General features: G+C 47.5%; 2 protein-coding genes across 6 annotated transcripts in view; both read right to left on the bottom strand.

Moving 5' to 3' along the window:
• The window catches only part of LOC120317691, a 65094-nt gene that overhangs the window by 8683 nt on the left and 36049 nt on the right, over positions 1-20362 (bottom strand). The window contains exon 1 of one of the 4 annotated variants that reach the window (XM_039364496.1): positions 850-1104. The exons of 2 other annotated variants lie outside the window; for them this stretch is intronic. The gene's annotated coding sequence lies outside the window, so the exon portion shown is untranslated. Of the gene's footprint in view, positions 1-432; positions 529-849; positions 1105-20362 lie in introns of those variants that run through there. One more of the 4 variants, XM_039364505.1, reaches the window with a different exon arrangement.
• LOC120317712 lies at positions 3799-18393 on the bottom strand. Of its 2 annotated transcripts, none has more exons than XM_039364525.1 (6): positions 18261-18393; positions 10257-10453; positions 9323-9454; positions 5652-8872; positions 4712-4766; positions 3799-4594 (listed from the first exon to the last, which is right to left on the bottom strand). In XM_039364525.1, exons 3-6 carry the CDS (start codon positions 9426-9428, stop codon positions 3930-3932), a joined length of 4047 nt encoding a protein of 1348 aa, XP_039220459.1. In that variant the 5' UTR covers positions 9429-9454; positions 10257-10453; positions 18261-18393; the 3' UTR covers positions 3799-3929. The 2 variants fall into 2 exon arrangements, with proteins under 2 accessions (XP_039220459.1, XP_039220467.1); XM_039364533.1 differs by having other exon boundaries at positions 10362-10453.

Here is a 20362-nt window from a genome sequence, read left to right as displayed (position 1 = left end):
TGGACTAGAAGACCTCCAAGGTCCCTTCCAACTCTGTTATTCTGTTCTGTTCTATTCTTAATTGAGGGCACAAATCTTTCTAGCTCAGGCACGTCAAACCCGTGCCTGTTCTAGCTAACTGAGTTGCAAAGAAGGAAAGAGAAATTTGCGTAACCGAATGAATCTGTTTACAGCAGGAAGAGGAGCAGAGTCTGCTTTCCTCTGCTGGGCTTGTGCCAGGATCAAAATCCTGGGGCTGGGCAGTGTAGCGATGTTTCTGGCCACAGGAGCGCCGCAACGCCCCCACCCCACTGTGGGCAGGGAGGTCTTGACCACACAGGCCTCCGACACCATCACCACCAGCACCCCAATTCCAGAGAAGCCTGGTCTTCTCCCCCCTTTCCCGCTCCTACTGGCCCTCTCTCTGCCCCATAATATCTTGAGTCCCCTTACCTTCCCCTTCCTTTGCAGCTGCTGCCTAAGCTGTGACAAGCCCCGATGCCAGATTCGGGCTAGGAAGCTGCCCAAGGCGTCTTCCTGCAGTCTGGGTGTGACCTCTCTGATTTTCACTTTCACTTTCATTGACAGGAAAGGGCCGGGCTTCGAAGCAACTCAATTTAATGATCAAAGGCCTGGAGACTTACGAAAAGAACGGCTGCAGGACTTGGGTTTGGCTAGCGTAAAGAAAATAAAGAAAGGGGCGACATGATAGCAGAATTCTAGTATTTGAGGGCCTGCCCCAAAGAAGAGGGGGGTCCACCCATCCTCCAAAGCAGCAGAAGGCAGGACAAGAAGCAACAGATGGAAACTAATCGAGGAGAGAAGCCACTAGAACCGAGAAGAAATTTCCTAATATCTGATTCCCCTTACCTTCCCCTTCGTTTGCAGCTGCTGCCTAAACTGTGACAAGCCCCGTTGCCAGATTCGGGCTAGGAAGCTGCCCAAGGAGTCTTCTTGCAGCCTGGCTAGGGTGAGGGTGTGACCTCTCTGATTCCCACTTTCACTTTCGCTGACAGGAAAGGGCAGGGCCTCGAAGCAACTCAGACTTGCCAATTCAGAGAGGCCAATTTAATGATCAAAGGCCTGGAGACTTAAGACATAGGAGAAGAACGGCAGGACAAGAAGCGACAGATGGAAACTGATCGAGGAGAAAAGCAACCTAGAACTGAGAAGAAATTTCCTAATAGTGAAAGCAATTAACCAGTGGAACAACCTGCCTCCGGAAATCGTGGGCGCTCCATCACTGGAGGTGTTTGAGAAGAGAGGAGGCAGTCACTTGTCTGAGATGGTAGAGGTTCTGCTTGAGCAGGGGGCTGGACTAGAAGACCTCCAAGGCCCCTTCCAGCTCTGTTATTCTATGATTCTGTAACGGTCTCCTTCTTGAACAGGGAGTTGGACTAGAAGACCTCCAGGGTCCCTTCCAGCTCTGTCATTTTATGATTCTGCAAAGTGCTTGAGCTGGGGTTGGACTAGAAGACCTCCGAGGTCCCTTCCAGCCTGCGATCCTATGTTCTAGGCAGGAGAGATCCATATTTCCTGGCCAAAGAGACAAGATTTGTTCTGGGGCTCGACTGGGGAGTGACCTGGTCCCCACGTTGGCAGAGGTTAGTCCATGCTTGTCGGTCAAGCTGTGGACCATCAGTCTGTTTTCCTTCGGCAGCAAGTAGCCCATTCTCAGCCCTTTCGGAAAACTACAGGCTGTTTCCTCTGCGCAGCCCCACCACAAGGCTCTGCTCTCAGCTCTAAGTCAACGGGGGGGGGGAGATCTGCCAACCCCCAACTTCGCAAAGCCCCGTGAAGGGTCAGACAACGGCAAGCCCTCGCAACAAGCCACCGAGTCCTCACAGCCCTGTGCAGTCCTGACTTCACGACTAAAACATTCATCTGCAGAAAAAGAAAAGGAACTCCTAATCCCTCGCTTAGAACGGGGGAGGGGGCAGCCTGGTTTCCTCCCCTGTCCTGGTGGCAGGATCAGAATTCAGGCCCTTGGCAAGCTGGTGGTCTTTGCAGCCACAGGAGCTCCGCAAGTATTGGCTGAGAGCTTGACCTCACAAAACTCTCCCCCCCCAACTCCAGAGAAGCTGGCCTTCTCCCTCCCTCCCCCCTCCCACTGGCCCGCTCTCTCTGCCCCTCCCTCCCACACGCCTGTGTGCTCTTAGCTTCCTCTTCCTCTGCAGCTGCTGCCTACAGGCTGAATACAGACTGGGCTAGAAAGCTTCTCCCCGAAGAATCTTCCCTCTCCTTAACTTCCACTTCGCTTTTACTCATCAGGAAATGAGCAGCGGTGGAAGGCAGCTCCAGGTTCTGGCTGACCACTTCTCCATCTTCAGAAAGGAGGGGGGAGAGGGGCTCCTGGTGGAAAGACCACTCTTCTTCCTCCCCCCCCCCTCCAGACGTAGGGAGGCAAACACCCCATCCTGACTTTGACAGCTTCCGGGAGGATGTTTCTCAAGCTGAGCAACTTGAAAGTGGGGGGGGGGACTTCAGCTCCCAGCATGCCCCAGCGAGTATGTTGAGAAGCTCTGGTCTCTTTATCTCCCTCCCTCCCTCCATCCCTCCAGCTGTTTCATTCTTGGCCACTTGAAAATGGGTGGACTTCAGCTCCCAGCATGCCCCAGCGAGTATGTTGAGACGCTCTGATCTCTTTTTCTCTCCCTCAATCCATCCCTCCCTCCAGCTGTTTCTCATTCTTGGCCCTATGAAAATGGGTGGACTTCAGCTCCCAGAATTCCCCAGCCAGCATGTTGAGAAGCCCTGCTCTTTGTCTACCTCCCTCCCTTCCTCCATCTAACTTCCACTCGCTTTCACTCAAGAGGAAATGCACAGGGTTGGAAGGCAACTCCGGGTGCTGGCTGACCGCTTCTCCATCTTCATAAAGCGGGAGGGAGGGAGGGAGCCTGCTAGTGGAAAGACACACACACAAACACACACACAAAGATTCAGGGAGGCCAACATCCCACAGATTCACAGCCTCCAGGGTGGCGTTTCTCAAGCTTGGCTTCCCCGTATGCCCCAGCCAGTGTGTTGAGAAGCACTGATCTGTCTCACTCCGTGCATCCACGCGTATTTCCCCCCCCCTCTATGCATCCATCTGTCCATGCAAAGGTATTTCTCATCCTTTTGCAACTTGCAGATGGGTGGACTACAACTCCCCAAATCCTTCAGCCAACATGTTGAGAAGCTCTAATCTCTTTCTCTCCATCGCTCCCTTCCTCCCCTCCCGCCTTCCATCCCTCCATCTTTCCAATCCCTCCATCTTTCCAATCCATCACCCATCCATCTTTCTAATCCATCCATCATCCATTCATTCATCCATTATCCATCTCTTTCCAATCCATCCATCATCCATCTATCCATCCATCCATCTTTCCAATCCATCCATCCAACCCTTCTATCCATCTTTCCAGTCCATCCGTCCATCCATCCATCTTTCCAATCCTTCCACCCAGCCAGCCAGCCGTTTCTCATCCTTGGCAACTTGCGAGTGGATGGACTTCAACTCCCAGAATTCCCCAGCCAGCGTGTTGAGAAGCTCTGATCTCTTTTGCTCCCTCCCTCTTTCTCATCTATCCATCCCTCCATTTTTCCAATCCATCCATCCGTGCTTTTTTTATAATATTTTATTAATTTTCCAATTTTACATTTGAATATTTAAAAAGCAACGTGGTGACTGGGTTAATCAATAGTTCAATAACAAAATCTTAGTGCAAATCTCAGATTACCACATCAAATATTTCTTCTCTTTTTCCCTTAAAATTTACTGTCTCATATTCAGGTTAGTATATTTCTAATTATATCAGCTCAATAAGAACATCATTATTTCATTTATCAATACATTTTTAGCTTATACATATCATAATTACATTCACTCTTCATAAACAATCCATATCCTGTTATTAATTTTTACTCAGTTTTTAATTTCTTATCAATATTCCAATTTAAAGTCTCAATTAAAGAGATTTTCTGGCCTCTGTTGGAAAGGGGGAAAAAAAACCAGACCGTCTTTTGTTGAAGCTCATCATCTCTTCCGTGTAACAAGGAGCATCTCTGTTCGTTTCCACCAGACGATCAATCATGGTCATCAGTTCGGCCACCTGAGCCTCTCGTTCCGCCCCTTTGGCCCTGTTGTTGAAAGCCAGGAACCGGTTCCCACATTCAGCAGCATATTCCTTCAGATTTTTATCTTGGGCAGATATGAAATTTTCAATAGATTCACTTTCCAGATCCTCTTTGTGGGTGAACAAAAGGATGATGTAATTTTTGGCTTTAAGGCCAAAAATCTCCTTGATCAGCTGAGGCACCTCCTTCTCGTCCGGGTTGAAATAACTAGGACACATCACATGCAGAATGACATGGGGACCCGGGGAGCAAAACTTCACGCACTTCCTCACTTCTGCAACAACGTCGTTCACTGGACAACCGGTATAGAAAAAGCCAGGCGTATCAACAACCACAACCTTCCTGCCGTTTAGCTGTGTGTCCTCCTTTTGACATGCTGTTGTTACTGATCTACATGACATGGAACTTTTAAAGACGTTGCTTCCCAGAATTGTGTTTCCTGTTGCACTTTTCCCATTTCCGCTTATGCCCACAAGGACGATCCTCTGTTCAGACCCTACAACCCAAAGGGAAGAAGAGAGAAGAAGGGGACTGGTCAGCAGTGTACGACCGTCACAGCCTGTCCCCCCACCCAGAACAGTAGCTTCCACCCCACCTGAACCCAAGACTTTACCTTGGATGCGTACAGTCATATGCAGACCAGCCGCACAGCACATAACCTGAGATTTCTGCGTAAAAAGCAAAACAGAATCAGCCAAAAGTGAGGCTGCATTGCTCAGAGGTTGCTAAGAACTCTCCTTACCCAGAAGTCAAGCAAGAAATGGAGGGGCATTAAAAAAAAGACCACCCCTTCCTCAGTGCTCTTGAGGCTGACCTTGCCCTCCCGCAACCTTGCCAGACTCAAGCGGCTCTGACTCTTCTCCACCCCCAACGTAGCTGTCTTGGATCAGATCTGCCCCCCCTCCATCAGGTTCCCCGAGTGGTCTTCCCACTCAGCCCTGTTCCTGTCTATGACATCCCACAGGATGGACCTCACGCTTGTAGTCGCTCCCTCCATTCTCCAAAACGGCCCTCGGCCACCGGCACTGTCTCCATCAGGTCAGAGACCAGTCTCTCCCGCTCGGCTCCCGTGGCCTCGTGCATCATGGCTGACCCGCTTTGCAAACCTTACTCACCACCAGACAACAAAAACTAGGGAGGGCGGAAGGGGATGATTGGAATTGATGGGTGGCTGGGAGGGGAATGAGGAATGTATGTGCACGGGTTGTGGCCTGAGAAAGTTTCCAGCACCTCAAGGTGTTTCCCAAAACAATGACTGAACTGGATTGGTGGACAACGGACAATGGGTGGCCCGGGGAGGAAAGGGGGGATTATTGCTGTGCTGTTTTTAATGGCAAAACCTGAAAACTAGCTTTGCTTCTACTGTGTCTATATGGATCTATCAGGAAACTTAAACTCTTGGTAAAAGAATTTCCCTGGAGTTTCTTTGCTGCATATGCCAAAAATCTTCAAAATCTCCAATGATGGAGCACCCAAAACTGGTATCACCCTATTCTACTGCCTCCTTGTGCTCCTCCTCCCCCGCTCTTCCTCCAAAGAAGGTGTCAAGATACCTCTGCAGGCCTCCCCCTTGGATAGATGCAAGTGATCTCCTTGCTCCATTGACCCATCCCAAATTCAGTCACAGCTGCACATCGGAATTGGATCTGAAGATTTAGTTGGACATCTTCCAGGGTGAATTGATCTTTAGGGCCTTCAGTATGGAGACTCTTCCAATTCTGCCCTGCAATCCGATATTCCACCTGGTACCAGGAGACTGAAGACTTCCCAATGGCGACTGGGTCAATACTGATCTGGAAACTATTTGGTTTGACTGGTTCAACCTTTAGAGAGGGAGGTCTTCTAAGAGCAGCTTCCAGCTCCTGACGTTCCTTGAGGACCTCCATGGTTAAGGTTAAACTTTTGGTTTCCAGCAGCATTAGCGAGTCAAAGAAATTCTTCATGCTCTCGGCGCTCATTTTCCAGTATATTTCAGCAACAGCACGATGGCTTCCTCCACTTTCTCCGTGACTAAAAAGGGTTGAATGGTTGAATCTGAAGTGCAGAGGGGTTCCCGACTTGTCCCGATCACAAGGCAGGTCAGCCTCCTTGAGGGCCTCCAGGACAGGTGGCGTTCCCCAATCAGCAAAGGTGATCAGGAGCTGGACGTTATCCTTCACGTCTTTTCCCAACAAGGAGAGCATGGAATCAAAGATGCATTTCTGGGCATGAACTGAATGGGCAAGGAAGGCCTGGGCCACGAAGCAGATGGCATCAACGTGGTCAATGTCCCCTGGGGCGGAGAAAAATTCTCGGAGCTGCTTCTCAACCAGTTTGTCTTGCTCTGTGTCTCTTGTGCCTGCAAATTCTGGAGTATCAATGATTGTGAGAGAATAGGGAATCCGGAAACCCTCCTGATGGTGCACCACATAGACAGTGACTTCAGACGTCCTGCTTCCAGCTTCGCTTCTCGGGGTGGTTTCGTGAATCAGTTTGAATCTGAAATTATCTCCCCACTGGACACCCAGAATATAATTGATCATCCCGTTGATCAGTGTGGTTTTCCCAGACCATGTTGCTCCCATCATCAGGATCACTTTGTTCGGCACTTTTGGGTTCTCCTTTCCAAGCTGGTATATGAGACAGGAGGTGGAGGCATCTGAGGGGACTTTCTTCAGAGGAAGAGCGAACACTAACGGATGTGTGTCCTCCACCGGGCAGCTTTCCTGAAAGAACTGGTGGGCGACGTTGCCTGCATCTTCTTCCTCCAGTGATGTGGACACTTCCACCTCCTCACTGGGGACACCCAGAGCTCCATTGTCACACACGGCTGACACCCGTATTCTATATGCCGTCTGGGGCTTCAGACCTTCGATGGGGTAAAACTGTGTTTTTCTCCCAGTCCTTTTCCCAGTCCACTGGTTCTTCCCAACTCCAGCCTCCACCGTTCTGTACTCCACTTTGTACTCCTTGACCACAACTCCTGAGACAACAGTGCTGGGATTCATCCAAGCCACAGAGATGACAGAAGATGCTGCAGTGACCTTTCTTAACTTCTCAGGAGGGCTGATGGAAAGAGTCTTTTTGGGTGGGCTCAGGTCACTGGATTTACTAAATCCAAGCTTGCAACAAGCAGCATACTGGAACTGGTACTCTGTGTTTGGAGGCAGATCTTTCAGCAGGAACAACTCCCCGGCATCCTCTGTCCTCACGGTCTTCCAGTTTTCTTCCCCTGCAATCTTGTACTCTACCAGGTAGCTGGAGGTTGTAGCCCTCCCATGTTCAGCTGGCTGAAATTTCAGCTGAATGCTGTTGTGTCTCAGTTCAGTAATCTGCAAAGGGAGAGGTTTTGAGGGCAACTCAAAGTTCTTGCTGATCAGCTTTCCGTCTTCATAAAGGTAAATGGAGGCTCCTGGGATGTCCACATCTGGGAGTGAGGCCACGACAAAGCGGACTTTCTCATTCGATTGATTGACAATGAAAAAGTCTTTCATGGATTTGGCCGCTTGGCGAGCATTGTGGGTCCTCTCCTGGTCCTCAACCCAGGCCTTGCCTTTCTTCACCCCAGGAGTGGATCTTGTGGACGTAGCTGATTCTTGCAAGAATCGCTCCTGAAGCTTGTCCCGTAAGCTCAACAGAAACGGCTCCTCTTCCTGCAAAGAAGTGAATACAAAGGAGACCACGTATCCATTCTGAGGATCGAGAACTATTTCTTCCAACTTGTTCTTAGATGAGATAATTTGTATCTTATTTAAAATAGTCAGAAAAGATTTGACAAAGTTAATTTCTCTTTTCTTGGTGTCCAGAAATTCATGGAGTCTTTGGCTGTTGAAGGGAGACTGCTTGACAGAGGTCAAGATATCCACCAGGGTCCCTTCCTCCTGCCCTCCACCCCGGATGGAAGGCAACACTCTGGCCAGGTCTTTCTGGAAAGTCTGCCTGTGTTGCTTTAACAGATTCTTAAACTGCTGGATCTTCCTCTTGATCTCAGGGAAGGTGTCACAAATGGGATCCTTGGCTAGATCGTTACTTTGCATCTGGATTTCGTCGAGTTCCTCCAAGATGCTTTCAACATCAAAGATCAACGCTAGGCTGATCTCGCGGACCATTTTAGCTGCTCTGGTGTCCAGCTTGGTCAGTGGGTAGAGCGAGACCCACACAGGAACAGCCTTCTCCCCATCTTTCCCTAACATTTTTGGCAGAGTCTCATAAATTGTCATGGCATCTTGGAAGGTCGCTGGATTTTTCTCCAGAGAAAAGTCTCCATGGAACGTGCAACTGAACTTCAGCGCACTCTCTTTCTCCTCCTTGTTTAGCTTCATATCTTCTTGTCCTGTGACGGATATCATCTTCCTGATTGTGACGTGGAGATTTCCTTCTATATTTTTTACCATTTCTGTTGAGGAATCATCTCGGTCAAACACGAAGAAAGCCTGGGCTCCGTAGAGGATGGCGGTGACCACGTGGGTGGCCGTGCCATGCTCAAAGACTGCTGGGTGGGAGATATTCTGGATTCCCAGATGGCTCATGGTCAGCTGTTCATATCTGGTGGTGGTTTTGTACTGGACGGTGACTCTAGCCTGTTGCTTGGACTTCTTGGTGTTGTAAAGATACTTGGCTGATCCTCTCACATCAACCAGCCCCCCCAGGAAGCTGCCCTTGAGGGATCCTGAGATGTCCAGGGCAGAGGCCTTGTCATCAATATTGTCAGATGCAATGATTTTAGTTTCTGTATTGGGCTGAGGCCTGGTGGTCAGGTCCTTCTGAAGGGAGCTGTAGTCCCAAAGGGTGACGCCTGCACGGAACAGGAGAAGACAGGGAGATAAATCTGAAACTGGATAGAGAAGCCCCAGAGAGCTTGGACAAGGGGACATCCTTTCTCCCTGAGGTTAACATCCTTTGTTCTGTCCACCAGTCACCAGGGAAATGGTCTGTTTTGCAAAATACTGCAAAACCCCCCAAAGGCCTTTGACTGAGTAGAGAGATTTTGTCCTTTCCCAAAGCATTTCAGTGAGTTTGGTATGGAAACCCACCCCACATTTGGAAGTCAGGGCCAGCACTGCTGCATACACATGCCAGGCAGAAGACCCTACTCGGCTAGCTGGTAGTAGCAGGCCCTGTGTTCAGGATGCCAGCTCTTAAGTGTGCTTGGGCTAAGCCTGCAATTGATGGCAGTGCCTGTCTCTCTCCCTCCCAGGTTTCCTGCCAGGGATGCCCACCCATCAGCCTCTCCTCCGGCTCCTACCTGGGACGAGGGCATCCTTGCGGCAGTCGTACAGCATCCCCAGCTGGAAGGGGCGGCCGAGGGCTGCAATCTCTATGGCATCGTCTGTCTCAGCCATGCTTGGCATTTGCTGGTGGCTGCAAGCTTGTTGCCCTGCAAGAGAGAAAGGAACCGTCTGGGGGAGGCCGAGACCGACTTATGACTCTATGAGGGGATGCAGGTGGGGCCTCAAGTCTCACCCCACCCACCGATGGTACTCCAATTTCTGGGATGGCTGAAGGAGGGGAGAGGAGCCAGTTCCTGGATTAGGGTCACACCCATTGTATTAACTGAAGACTCTGCCTGGAGTTGAGCAGAGGGTTGGACCTCCAAGGCCCTGTCCAGCTCTATTCTGATTGATTGGTTGACTGATTGAGAAGGAAGTCACACACGGATGTGCCTGCCCACTTCCTCCTTCCTCCCAGCCGAGCCATAGCACGTTTTCAGGGGAGCCAGCAGAACCAAAGTTGTCTCTCTCCAGGCACAAAGCCCCTCCCATTTCCCCCCCCCCAGCACAGAGAGCAAAGTCTGATTCCTCTGGGAAGATCTTGGAATCTTGCTGGAAAAATTCCTGGGGAGTTTGGAGGGGGGATTGAGAGTCACAACGGCGTGGGGGCTTTAGATGAAGGTGTCCCCTCCTTCCTTCCCCCTCCCCGTTCCAGCTCTCCCCTTGTTTGGCTGAATTCAGAAGCCTTCCCGAAAAGGAGCAACCCCTCTCCCCAAATTTCCTGGAATATTTCCCCCCCCTCAACAACACAGGTGCATCTGTGTCACATCTGTTGCTAAATCCCTCGTCCTGCTGGAAACTGCCTTTCCTAACACTGAGGGTGTCCTATCCACCCCCTTAGCGTTTCCCAGAAAGGAGGGACCACTTGCTCTCGTGTAAAAGCAGGGAGCCACCCAGTCCAAGACTGACCCGCTTTCCACCAGATGCCCAGGAATAGCCGTGCCCTCGCCCGACTCCACTCCGCTGTCACCGCAAATGCCAACTCGGAGGTCTCGGCACTTCTGGGGTCCTCACCTGGTTGGAGGAGTCAGGAATCTCTGTTGGCAGGTGGGACCTACTGCTCTCTTTTGCTGCTTCCCTGCTAGATCTCTCCGTCCTTTGAACCGCTGGTAGGGTTTATGATGGCGTTTACGATGGGAACAGAGTCCAGAGATTGTATGAGATTGCGTCTCGTAGCAGCCCAAAAAAACTAATACAGTACGAATCATGGTTGTATAAACGGAGGCATAGGATCAGTATCACACGAAGGATTAGTACCGCTTTCTAAAGCCTTAGTAAGGCCACACCTGGAATAGAGCATTTAGTTTTGATCACATTATAAAAAAGAGTTTTGAGCAGTGGTTCTCCACCTGTGGGTCGGGACCCCATTTGGGGTCGAACGACCATTTCACGGGGGTTGCCAAACAAGGCTGTCCGCCATTTTTTCCCCTTTTCTTTGGCCACGCCCCTGGCACCCAGTGATGTATAAGTGGTTGGGGGGTCACCACAACATGGGGAACTATATTATGGGGTCGCGGCATTAGAAAGGTTGAGAACCACTGGTTTTGAGACTTTGGAAAAAGTGCAGAGAAGAGCAACTAAGTTGATTAAAGGCCTGGAGATTAAAAGATGAAGAACAATTGCAGGATTTGGGTATGGCAAGTCTAGAGAAAAGAAGGACTGGGGGGGGGGACATGACAGCAGTCTTCCAGTATTTGAGGGGCAGCCACAAAGAAGAGGAGGGGGTCAACTTATTCTCCAAAGCATCTGAAGTCAGGACAAGAAACAATGGATGGAAACAAACCAAGGAGAGAAACAACCTGGAATTAAGGAGAAACTTCCTGACAGTGAGTGAGAACAATTAACTAGTCGTGTCTCCTGCTTGAGCAGCGGGCTGGACTCCAAGGTTCCTTCCAGCTCTATTCTGATTGACTGATAGAATCAGGACAGGCCATGCTAAGGCAAAGCTCTTTAAGTGGGGAATGGCTGAGAGCTTGCAAGGCAACTGTGGCACACCGGAACAAACTATAACACATATAGTTGGAGAACGTCTCCTCATTAACTTTGGAGGCACCCCAGATTGTCTCACCGCAGATTGTTTCACCACAGTGGCACCAGAAGCACTTTGATGGTTGGCTTCCTTAGATATCAAAAGATACCATCTATCCCATTGCAATTCTATGGCACCATGTTATGGAAGTCACCACTGATCTTCTAGGCCTGGGCAATGGAATGGTGGGACTTCCTTTTCTGCTTCCTTCTTCTGTCTTCTTTCCTTTTCTCCTTCTGTTTTCCTTCCTCCTCTCCTTCCATTCTTATCTTCCTCCCTTCCTCCATCCAACTTTCTTTGATTCCACCCCCCCACCCATCTTTCTTTCCTCCTCTGCCTCTGTCTTTCTTCCTTCTTTGCCTACCTTGTTTTCCTTCTCTCCCTCTTATCTTCCTTCCTTCCCTCCCCCATCCATCTCTTTCCTTCCCTGCCTCCCTCATCTTCCTTCCTTCTCTCATTCCATTCTTGTCTTCCTTCCTTCCTCCAACTTTCTTTTGTTGCTTCTTCCCATCCATCCATGCTCCTTCCTTTTCTGCCTCTCGTCTTCCTTCCTTCCTTCCAACATCCATCCATCCTTCTTTCCTTCCTTCTTTATCCATCTCCTTCCCTCCCTGTCGTCCTTCTCTCCCTCCCTTCTCGTTTCCCTTCTCTCCCTCGTCTTCCTTCCTTCTTTCCTTCCAGAATGGCTCCGAGGGGCTTTCCCTCAAAATAGGCATACAGATATTTTTTTTTTTAAAAAAAAGAACGAAAAGCTCCAGACAATCACCCAACGAGCAACCACTAGGCCCCACAGCCTTGCCAGTTGCAGAATAGGGTCCAGAAGAGGGAGGGGGGAGTCACGTGGCCCGTTGGGGGGGACCCACGGGGGAGGGAGACGCCCCAACCCCCTCCCCAGCCACCCCAACTCTAAAGCTCCTTAAGTTCAGCAGCCGCTTCAGGGAAAGGTCGTCAGGGTGAGCCAGGCCCCGCCCACGTACAACTGATTGGCCGGAGAGGGCCGGCGCGCCTGCCTGAGGCGATCTGCACTGGAATTGGTCGTTCTGGGTGTGGAGGGGGAGGGGGAGCGTCCTCTTTCTTTTCCTGCCTTTTTTTTTCTCTCCCGGTCGTTTACCTCAGGATTTCCCTCATGGTTTCCTCCCTAAAACAATCGTTTTTGGTTTTTTTTTTTGGCATTTACCATTTATTGGAGAAACATTACGTTTTACTTACATTCCATGGGGAGAAAAATGAACTGAAGCAGTTCTTAACTAAAATAATCTTTTGGAGGAGAAATAGAGCCTCTCTCTCTCTCTCTCTTTGTGTGTATGTGTCTGTTTGTGTCTCTGTGTGTGTAGAAGACAGAATGAGCCAACAGAATGAGAAAGAATGACAATTGGGAGAATGAGAAGAGAGAGAGAGGATGAGAAATAGATTGAGAAAAAAAGAATGACACAATTTTCTAGAAGAGAGGGAAAGAAGACAGGGTATGAAAGAGAATGAAAGAATGACAGAGAAGGAGAAAGGGACAGAATGAGAAAATGAAAGAAAAAGAAAATTAGAATAGAGAGAAAGAAAGAATTAGAAGAGATTGAGAAAGAAAAGAGAATGAGGAGAATGAAAAGAGAAAAATTAACAATGAGAGGAGAGAATAATGGAAAGAAAGAATGACAGAATTGGGGAGAAAATGAAGAGAGAGGATGAGAAATAGATTGAGAAAGAAAGAATGACAGAATTTTCTAGAAGAGAGGGAATGAAAGAATGACAGGAGGACAGAAAGAAAGAATGAGAAAAAAATAATTAGAACAGAGAGAAAGAGAATGACAATTAGAAGAGAGTGAGAAAGAATGAAAAGAAAGAATAACAAAGAAAGGAGAAAAAAGAATGGAAAGAAAGAAACAGAAAGAATGACAGAATTAGGGGGAGAGAATGAGAAGAGAGGGAGAGGATGAGAAATAAATTGAGAGAAAGAATGACAAGGAGAAAGAAAATAATGACAGAAGGAGAAAGAATGAGAGAAAAAGAATTTGAGAGAATGACACAATTAGAAGAGAGATGAGAAAAAAAGGGAGAGAATGAGGGAATGAGAAGGAATGAGAATGACAAGAGAAAGGGAAAGAAATAATGAGGGTGAGAAAGAATGAGGATGAAAGAAAAAGAAAGAATAAGGGAAAGAATGAGATGAGAGATGAGAGACAGAAGAGAGAAAGAAAGTGAGAATGAGAGGAGAGAATGAAAAGAGAAAGGGAAAGACTGTCAGAAAAAATGAGAGAAAGAAGACAAAGAATAAGGGAAAGAATGAGAAGAAAGAAAAAGAATGACAATTAGGGGAGAAGAGAGAGATTTATGATTGTATTTTAATGCTTCTTTCTGAAATCTAAGAAAGATCTAGAGATACCATTTAAGTCCTTTGCAATAAGAGAAGCAGAAAATGTTTTCCATAAATGACTTCACAATCACACAGCAGAGGGGAGCAAATCCCTCTCTCGGTTCTTCGTGTCCAAACCCGGAAACTGTGGGACTCGTGGACTTCAACTCCCAGCATTCCCCAGCCAGCCCTGGAGGAGAAGCACCTCTACAGGGCAGGGGTCTTCAAACTTCCTAACCGTGAGGACAACCAGCGGAACAGCTTGCCACCAGAAGTCATGGGTGCTCCAACCCTGGAGATTTTTAAGAAGAGACTGGACAGCCAATTGTCTGAAACGGTCAAGGGTCTTCTGCTCGAGCAGGGGGTTGGACTAGATGACCTCCAAGGTCCCTTTCAACTCTGTTATTCTGTAATGGTCTCCTGCTCAAGCAGGGGGTTGGACTAGATGACCTCCAAGGTCCCTTCCATGTCTGTGATTCTGTAATGCTCGAGCAGGGGGTTGGACTAGATGACCTCCAAGGTCCCTCCTGCTCAAGCAGGGGGTTGGACTAGATGACCTCCAAGGTCCCTTCCATGTCTGTGATTCTGTAAGGGTCTCCTGCTCGAGCAGGGGGTTGGACTAGATGACCTCCAAGGTCCCTTCCAACTCTGTTATTCTATTCTTATTCTATTCCATTCCATTCCATATATTCTATTCTATTCTATATTCCATTCCATATATTCTATTCTATTCCAGTTTCTATTAATTCTAATTCTTATTCTATTCTATATTCCATTCCATTCCATATATTCTATTCTACTCTATTCTATTCCAGTTTCTATTAATTCTACTTCTTATTCTATTCTATTCTGTTCCAGTTTCTATTCTATTCTATTCTATTCTATTCTATTCTATTCTATTCTATTATGCTATGCTATATTTTTTTGTATATTCTATTTTCTATTATTTTCTATTTTTCTCTTCTATATTCTTTTATATATTCTATTATTTTCTTTTCTATATTCTATTTGATTCTCGATTTGATTTTCTATTCTCTCTTCCATTCCATTGCATTCCATTTTTTCCCTCCTCTCCCCTCCCCTCTCCCAGACCCCCAAATGCTGCAGGCCGCCTCCGTTGCTGCCATATGTTTTTGGGACAAGCAGGGTGAATTGGGACACCCAAAAGGCGTACGGTGGGCAGGGCCACCCTTCACCCACTGTCGGTGGACACGTTTCCTGCTGGGAAGAGTTGGCCGTCATGGGTTGGGTGAGCAAGGGCCCTCTGCACAGAACTGGGGGGGGGGCAGAGGCACCTGTGGAGTGGGGTAAGAGAAGAACAGCTGGAAGGGACTTTGGAGGTCTTCTAGTCCAACCCCCTGCTCAAGCAGGAAGTCTTCTCCTTCTTCTGCTCCCAATAACAGTGATGGAAGGGACCTTGGAGGTCTTCTAGTCCAGCCCCCTGCTCAAGCAGGAAAGCGATCCCATTTCAGACCAGCCCTCAAACAGGAAGGCGCTTCAGAAACAGTGAGGGAAGCCGAGGGAAAGTTCGTTTTAAATGATTTACGGCCTTGGCAACTTTCAGCTCCGTGGACTTCGACTTCCTGGCTGAGGAATGCTGGGAGTTGAAGTCCAGAGACAGCTTCAGGTCGCCCAGGCTGAGGAAGGCCCGGAGGGTTACCCAAATGAGGAAGGGAACTTTCCAGAAGAAACCAGGGGCAAAAGGCCAAGTTCCGAGAACACGGAGAATCCGAGACGGCCAATCCTTTCCGGCACTTGGGAGGATTCCCAGCCTTGAAAGACGGTTGAGATCCAGAGGAAAAAGGGAAGATGTCATTGCATCGAAAATCCCTTTTTGACTCGGCAGGAGAGGCTCCTGTTTCCTGGCCGCAAGAGGACCGATTTGTTCTGGACCTCAACTGGGGGGCGGTCTCCAGGTCCCCACAGTGGCGGAGGTTGGTCAAAGCTGTCCAGGCTGTGGACAATGGGCTCTGGTTTTCCCTTGGGCAAGAAGTAGCCAGTTTTGACACCCGTCGCAAAATTGCAGGCTGTTTCCTCTGCGCCACAAAAAAAAACCAACACGAGGCCTGAGCTCAAGAAGGAAGTCCTACCTGGAGAGCTTCCAACCTCTCTGAACTTAAGCCAAGCTCAGGAGAGGCTTTGGGGGGGGGGGGGAGGCCTGGCGCCTGATGCCGAGCAGCGAGGAAGAGGCGACCAGGCACACAAGGAATTCCCAGCCCTGCTTTTGTGACTTCTGGACTAAGACTGGTCCCTGCAAAAGAAGGAAAGACAGAAATTGAGAGCATCGGAATGCATCTGTTTACAAGAAGGCCCCCACCTGGAATTCCTGGGGGCAGGACCAAAATCCGTGGGCTTGGCGGGGGTGGGGAGGTGAGGTTTGCCACCACAGGAGCTCTTCGACTCCCCCCACCCCGTCCCACTGGGGGCTGAGAGACTTGACCGCACAAGACTCCCCCCCCTCCTCTGAAGAAGCCTGGCCTTCTCCCTCTCTCCTCCCACTGACTCTCTCTCTCTCTCTCTCTGCTCCTCCCTCCCACAAACCAGGGTCTCTCTGCTCCTCCCTCCCACACACCTGGGACCCCTTACCTTCACCTCTCTCTTCAGCTGCTGCCTAAGAGGCTGAATCCAGGCTGGGCGAGGACCTGGTTGTGTCTAACTTCCACTTTAGCTTTCTCTCAAGAGGAAATGCACAGGGTTGGAAGGCAACTCCGGGTGCTGGATGACTGCTTTTCCATCTTCATAAAGGGGGAGGGAGGAAGGGGGGCTGCTAGTGGAAACACACACACACACACACACAGAGATTCAGGGAGGCCAACACCCCAGAGATTCACAGCCTCCAGGGTGGCGTTTCTCAAGCTTGGCTTCCCAGAATGCCCCAGCCAGTGTGTTGAGAAGCACTGATCTGTCTCACTCCGTGCATCCACGCATATTCCCCCCCCACCCTGTCTATGCATCCCTCTCTCCTTCCATCTGTCCGTCTGTCCATCCACGCAAAGGTGTTTCTCATCCTTTTGCAACTTGCAGATGGGTGGACTGCAACTCTCCGAATCCTTCAGCCAACATGTTGAGAAGCTCTAATCTCTCTCTCCATCGCTCCCTTCCTCCCCTCCCGCCTTCCATCCCTCCATCTTTCCAATCCATCCATCTTTTCAATCCATCATCCATCCATCTTTCCAATCCATCCATCATCCATCTCTTTCCAATCCATCCATCACCCATCTATCCATTCATCCATCCACCTTTCCAGTCCATCCATCTTTTCAATCCATCCATCAATCATCCCTCCATCATCCACCCATTCATTCATCCATGCATCCATCTTTCCAATCTATCCATCATCCATCCACCTTTCCAATCCATCCACCCATCCATCTTTCCAATCCATCCATCCATCTTTCCAATCCATCCATCCATCCATCTTTCCAATCCTCCATCTTTCCAATCCATCCATCCATTCATCCATTTTTCCAATCCATCCATCCATCTTTCCAATCCTCCATCTTTCCAATCCATCCATCCATTCATCCATTTTTCCAATCCATCCATCCATCTGTCCAATCCATCCATCCATTCACCTTTCCAATCCATCTATCCATCAATCCACCTTTCCAATCCATCCATTCATCCTTCCAATCCATCCATCCATCCATTTTTCCAATCCATCCATCCATCTATCTTTCCAATCCATCAATCCATCCATCCACCTTTCCAATCCATCCACCCATCCATCTTTACAATCCTTCCATCCAGCCAGCCAGCCGTTTCTCATCCTTGGCAACTTGCAAGTGGCTGGACTTCAAATCCCAGAATTCTCCAGCCAGTGTGTTGAGAAGCTCTGATCTTTATTCTCCCATCCTCCCTCCCTTTCCCATCCATCCTGCTTTCCTTTCTTCCCGCCTTTTGTCTTCTCTGTGTTCTGCCTACTGTTTCATTTACCTCAGAAGCTAGAAAACTTTTCTTCCCCTCCCCCGCCCCCCAGGAACCTACCTCCAGCCTGGCCACTTTCACTGAAGAGAAAATGGACGAGGGGTTGAAGGCAGCTCCCGGTTCTGGCTGACCACCAGGTCTCCATTTTCATAAAGGGGGTGTTGGGGGTGTGGAAAAGAACAGCCAGACTGGTGGGGGGACGGGGCAGGGGCAAAACACTCCACCGCCAGGATTGCCTGGAAATCATTTCCTCCCACATCGAGAGCTTCGCAGCCTCTGGGATGGTGATTCTCAGCCGTGGCCACTTGAAGATGGCTGGACTTCAACTCCCAGAATTCCCCAGCCAGTACATTGAGTAGCTTTGATCTCTTTTTCTCCCTCCAACCCTCCATCTTTCCCATCCATCCAGCTTACGTTTCTTCCCGCCTTTTTTCTTCTCTGTCTTCTGCCTACTGTTTAATTTACCTCAGAATCTTCCTATCTACCCCACTATCTTGTCTGTTCATGCACGAGGTGATCTGCGCTCTGATTGGTTGCCTTAATTATAAAGGGGGCGTTTCCCTCCCCCCCCAGCCTTTTTTCTTCTTTGTGTTCTGCCTACTGTTTAATTTACCTCAGGATCTTCCTGTGTTCCCCACTGTCTTGTGTTTCCTCCTTTCTGGATGATGACAAAGACTCTTGTAAGTTTGAAATGATACCTATTTTAAAGAAAGAAGCAAATTTAGATGAGTGGCAGAAAGGTATCAATAAATTTATCTGGACAGGGAAAAAACCAAGAGTAAAACTTAAAATTTTACAAGATATACGAGAGAGAGAGGTGGACTTAAGGTACCGGATTTGAAATTGTATTACGATGCTGTGGTTTTAACATCAATTAGTGATTGGGTTAATCTAGCAAATGTAGATATACTCCTTTTGGAGGGATGGGATTTACTTTTTGGATGGCATGCCTATTTAATTTATAATAAAAAGGTTGATAGGGTCTTTAGATATCATATCTTAAGAATTTCTTTACTTCGGGTTTGGAAGAAATACTATAGAAGTGATTCAAGAATTCCATTATGGGCTATTCCATGGCATGCAATAGAAGGAATAAGGAGAGGAGTTAAGATGGATATTATTTCTTATACACAATTACTTAAGTGGGATGGTAAAAACTGGCAATTAAAATCTATGGATGAATTAGCACAAGAAAATATTATTTATTCATGGTTTCAGTATAGGCAATTATTGGAAAGGTGGAAGATAGATTATAAGGTGGGCTTGCTCAGAGAGGATGAGAATTTGTTAAAACAAATTAGAGATCAAAGTCGAACCCACATTAAAAGAATTTATGGTGTTTTGGTGGAATTGGATTCAGAAGCAGAGCTAGTTAAAGATTGTATGGTTAAGTGGGCACAAAATTTTGATGACCCGATTTTATTAGATACATGGGAGATTATTTGGGTGAGGAATGTTAAATTCACGCAAGCCCAAAACTTACGGGAAAACTTTCATAAAATGTTTTATAGATGGCACCTTGATCCACAAAAAATGTCTCGTATGTATCCAAACCTGCAGCCTAAATGTTGGAGATGTGGCTGCTCGGATGCTACTTATTATCATATCTGGTGGTCATGTAAAAGTATTAAAGCTTTTTGGATTACGATATGGTGGAATATTCAAAGAATTTTTAAAAGAAGGATAAAATTTACTCCACAATTGTTTTTGTTGGGTATTGTTTCTGATTGTGATGAAAAAGAGATTATTTTAATGTTAAATTTAATTACTGCGGCTAGGTTGTTAATAGGGCAATATTGGAAGAAGGAATCTTTGCCTACTTTGCAAGAATGGTTTTTTAAAGTTTCTTACTTAGCGGAAATGGCAAAAATTTCGGCTTTCTTGAAAGATCAATCGCAAGAGAAGTATCGTTTGGTGTGGAAAAGATGGATAAATTTTATACAATATAAGTATGATATAAGAAAATATTATCTAGCTTTTGAATAATTTATATAAGTTTAAGATAGTATTTAGAAGTGTAATTGTTATTATTCTTTAATTTTTTATTTTTTTATTTTCTCTTTTTTTCCCCCTCTTTTTGTTTTTTATATATAATGGAGTTAAAGTATTTTACAATTTGTTTATTGAGTGTAATTATATTTGCTTAAGGTTTATTTGGGTTTAAAACTTTTTTTCTTTTAAGATCTAGTTAAGCCTATATTCAGCTCTGGGAAGAACGGGGGAGGGTTTTGGGGTGGGTTGGGAGGGATTGGGGAAGGGGTTTTTATTGTAAAACTTTAAAAAAAAATTAATAAAAAAAAGACTCTTGTAAGTTTGAACATTAAATATTATTTATAGATAGATATGTAAAAGACAACAAGTTTGTGTTAGTCTCTCCGATTTCACCTGGACTGCTGCTGTGCAATTTTACCTCAAGGTGTTCCTGTGCTCCTGACTATTTTGGTTTTTTCTTTCTTTCTGGATGATGGCAAAAGTAAGTCTGAATGTTAAACGTATTTATTTACATATACTAAAGGCTAGCTGTTTCTCATCCTTGGGAACTTGAAAATGGGTGGACTTCAACTCCCAGCATGCCTCAACCAGCATGTTGAGAAGCTCTGATCTCTCTCTCTCCCTCCCTCCCTCTCTCTGGCTGTTTCTCATCCTTGGGAACTTGAAAATGGATAGACTTCAACTCCCAGCATGCCCCAGCCCTCCCTCCCCATCCCTCCTTCC

Source organism: Crotalus tigris, unplaced genomic scaffold, assembly GCF_016545835.1.
Source record: "Crotalus tigris isolate CLP2741 ecotype Arizona unplaced genomic scaffold, ASM1654583v1 scf7180000017592.2434428, whole genome shotgun sequence".
NCBI classification, from domain to species: domain Eukaryota; kingdom Metazoa; phylum Chordata; class Lepidosauria; order Squamata; family Viperidae; genus Crotalus; species Crotalus tigris.
This window is presented reverse-complemented; position numbering and strand designations above follow the sequence as displayed.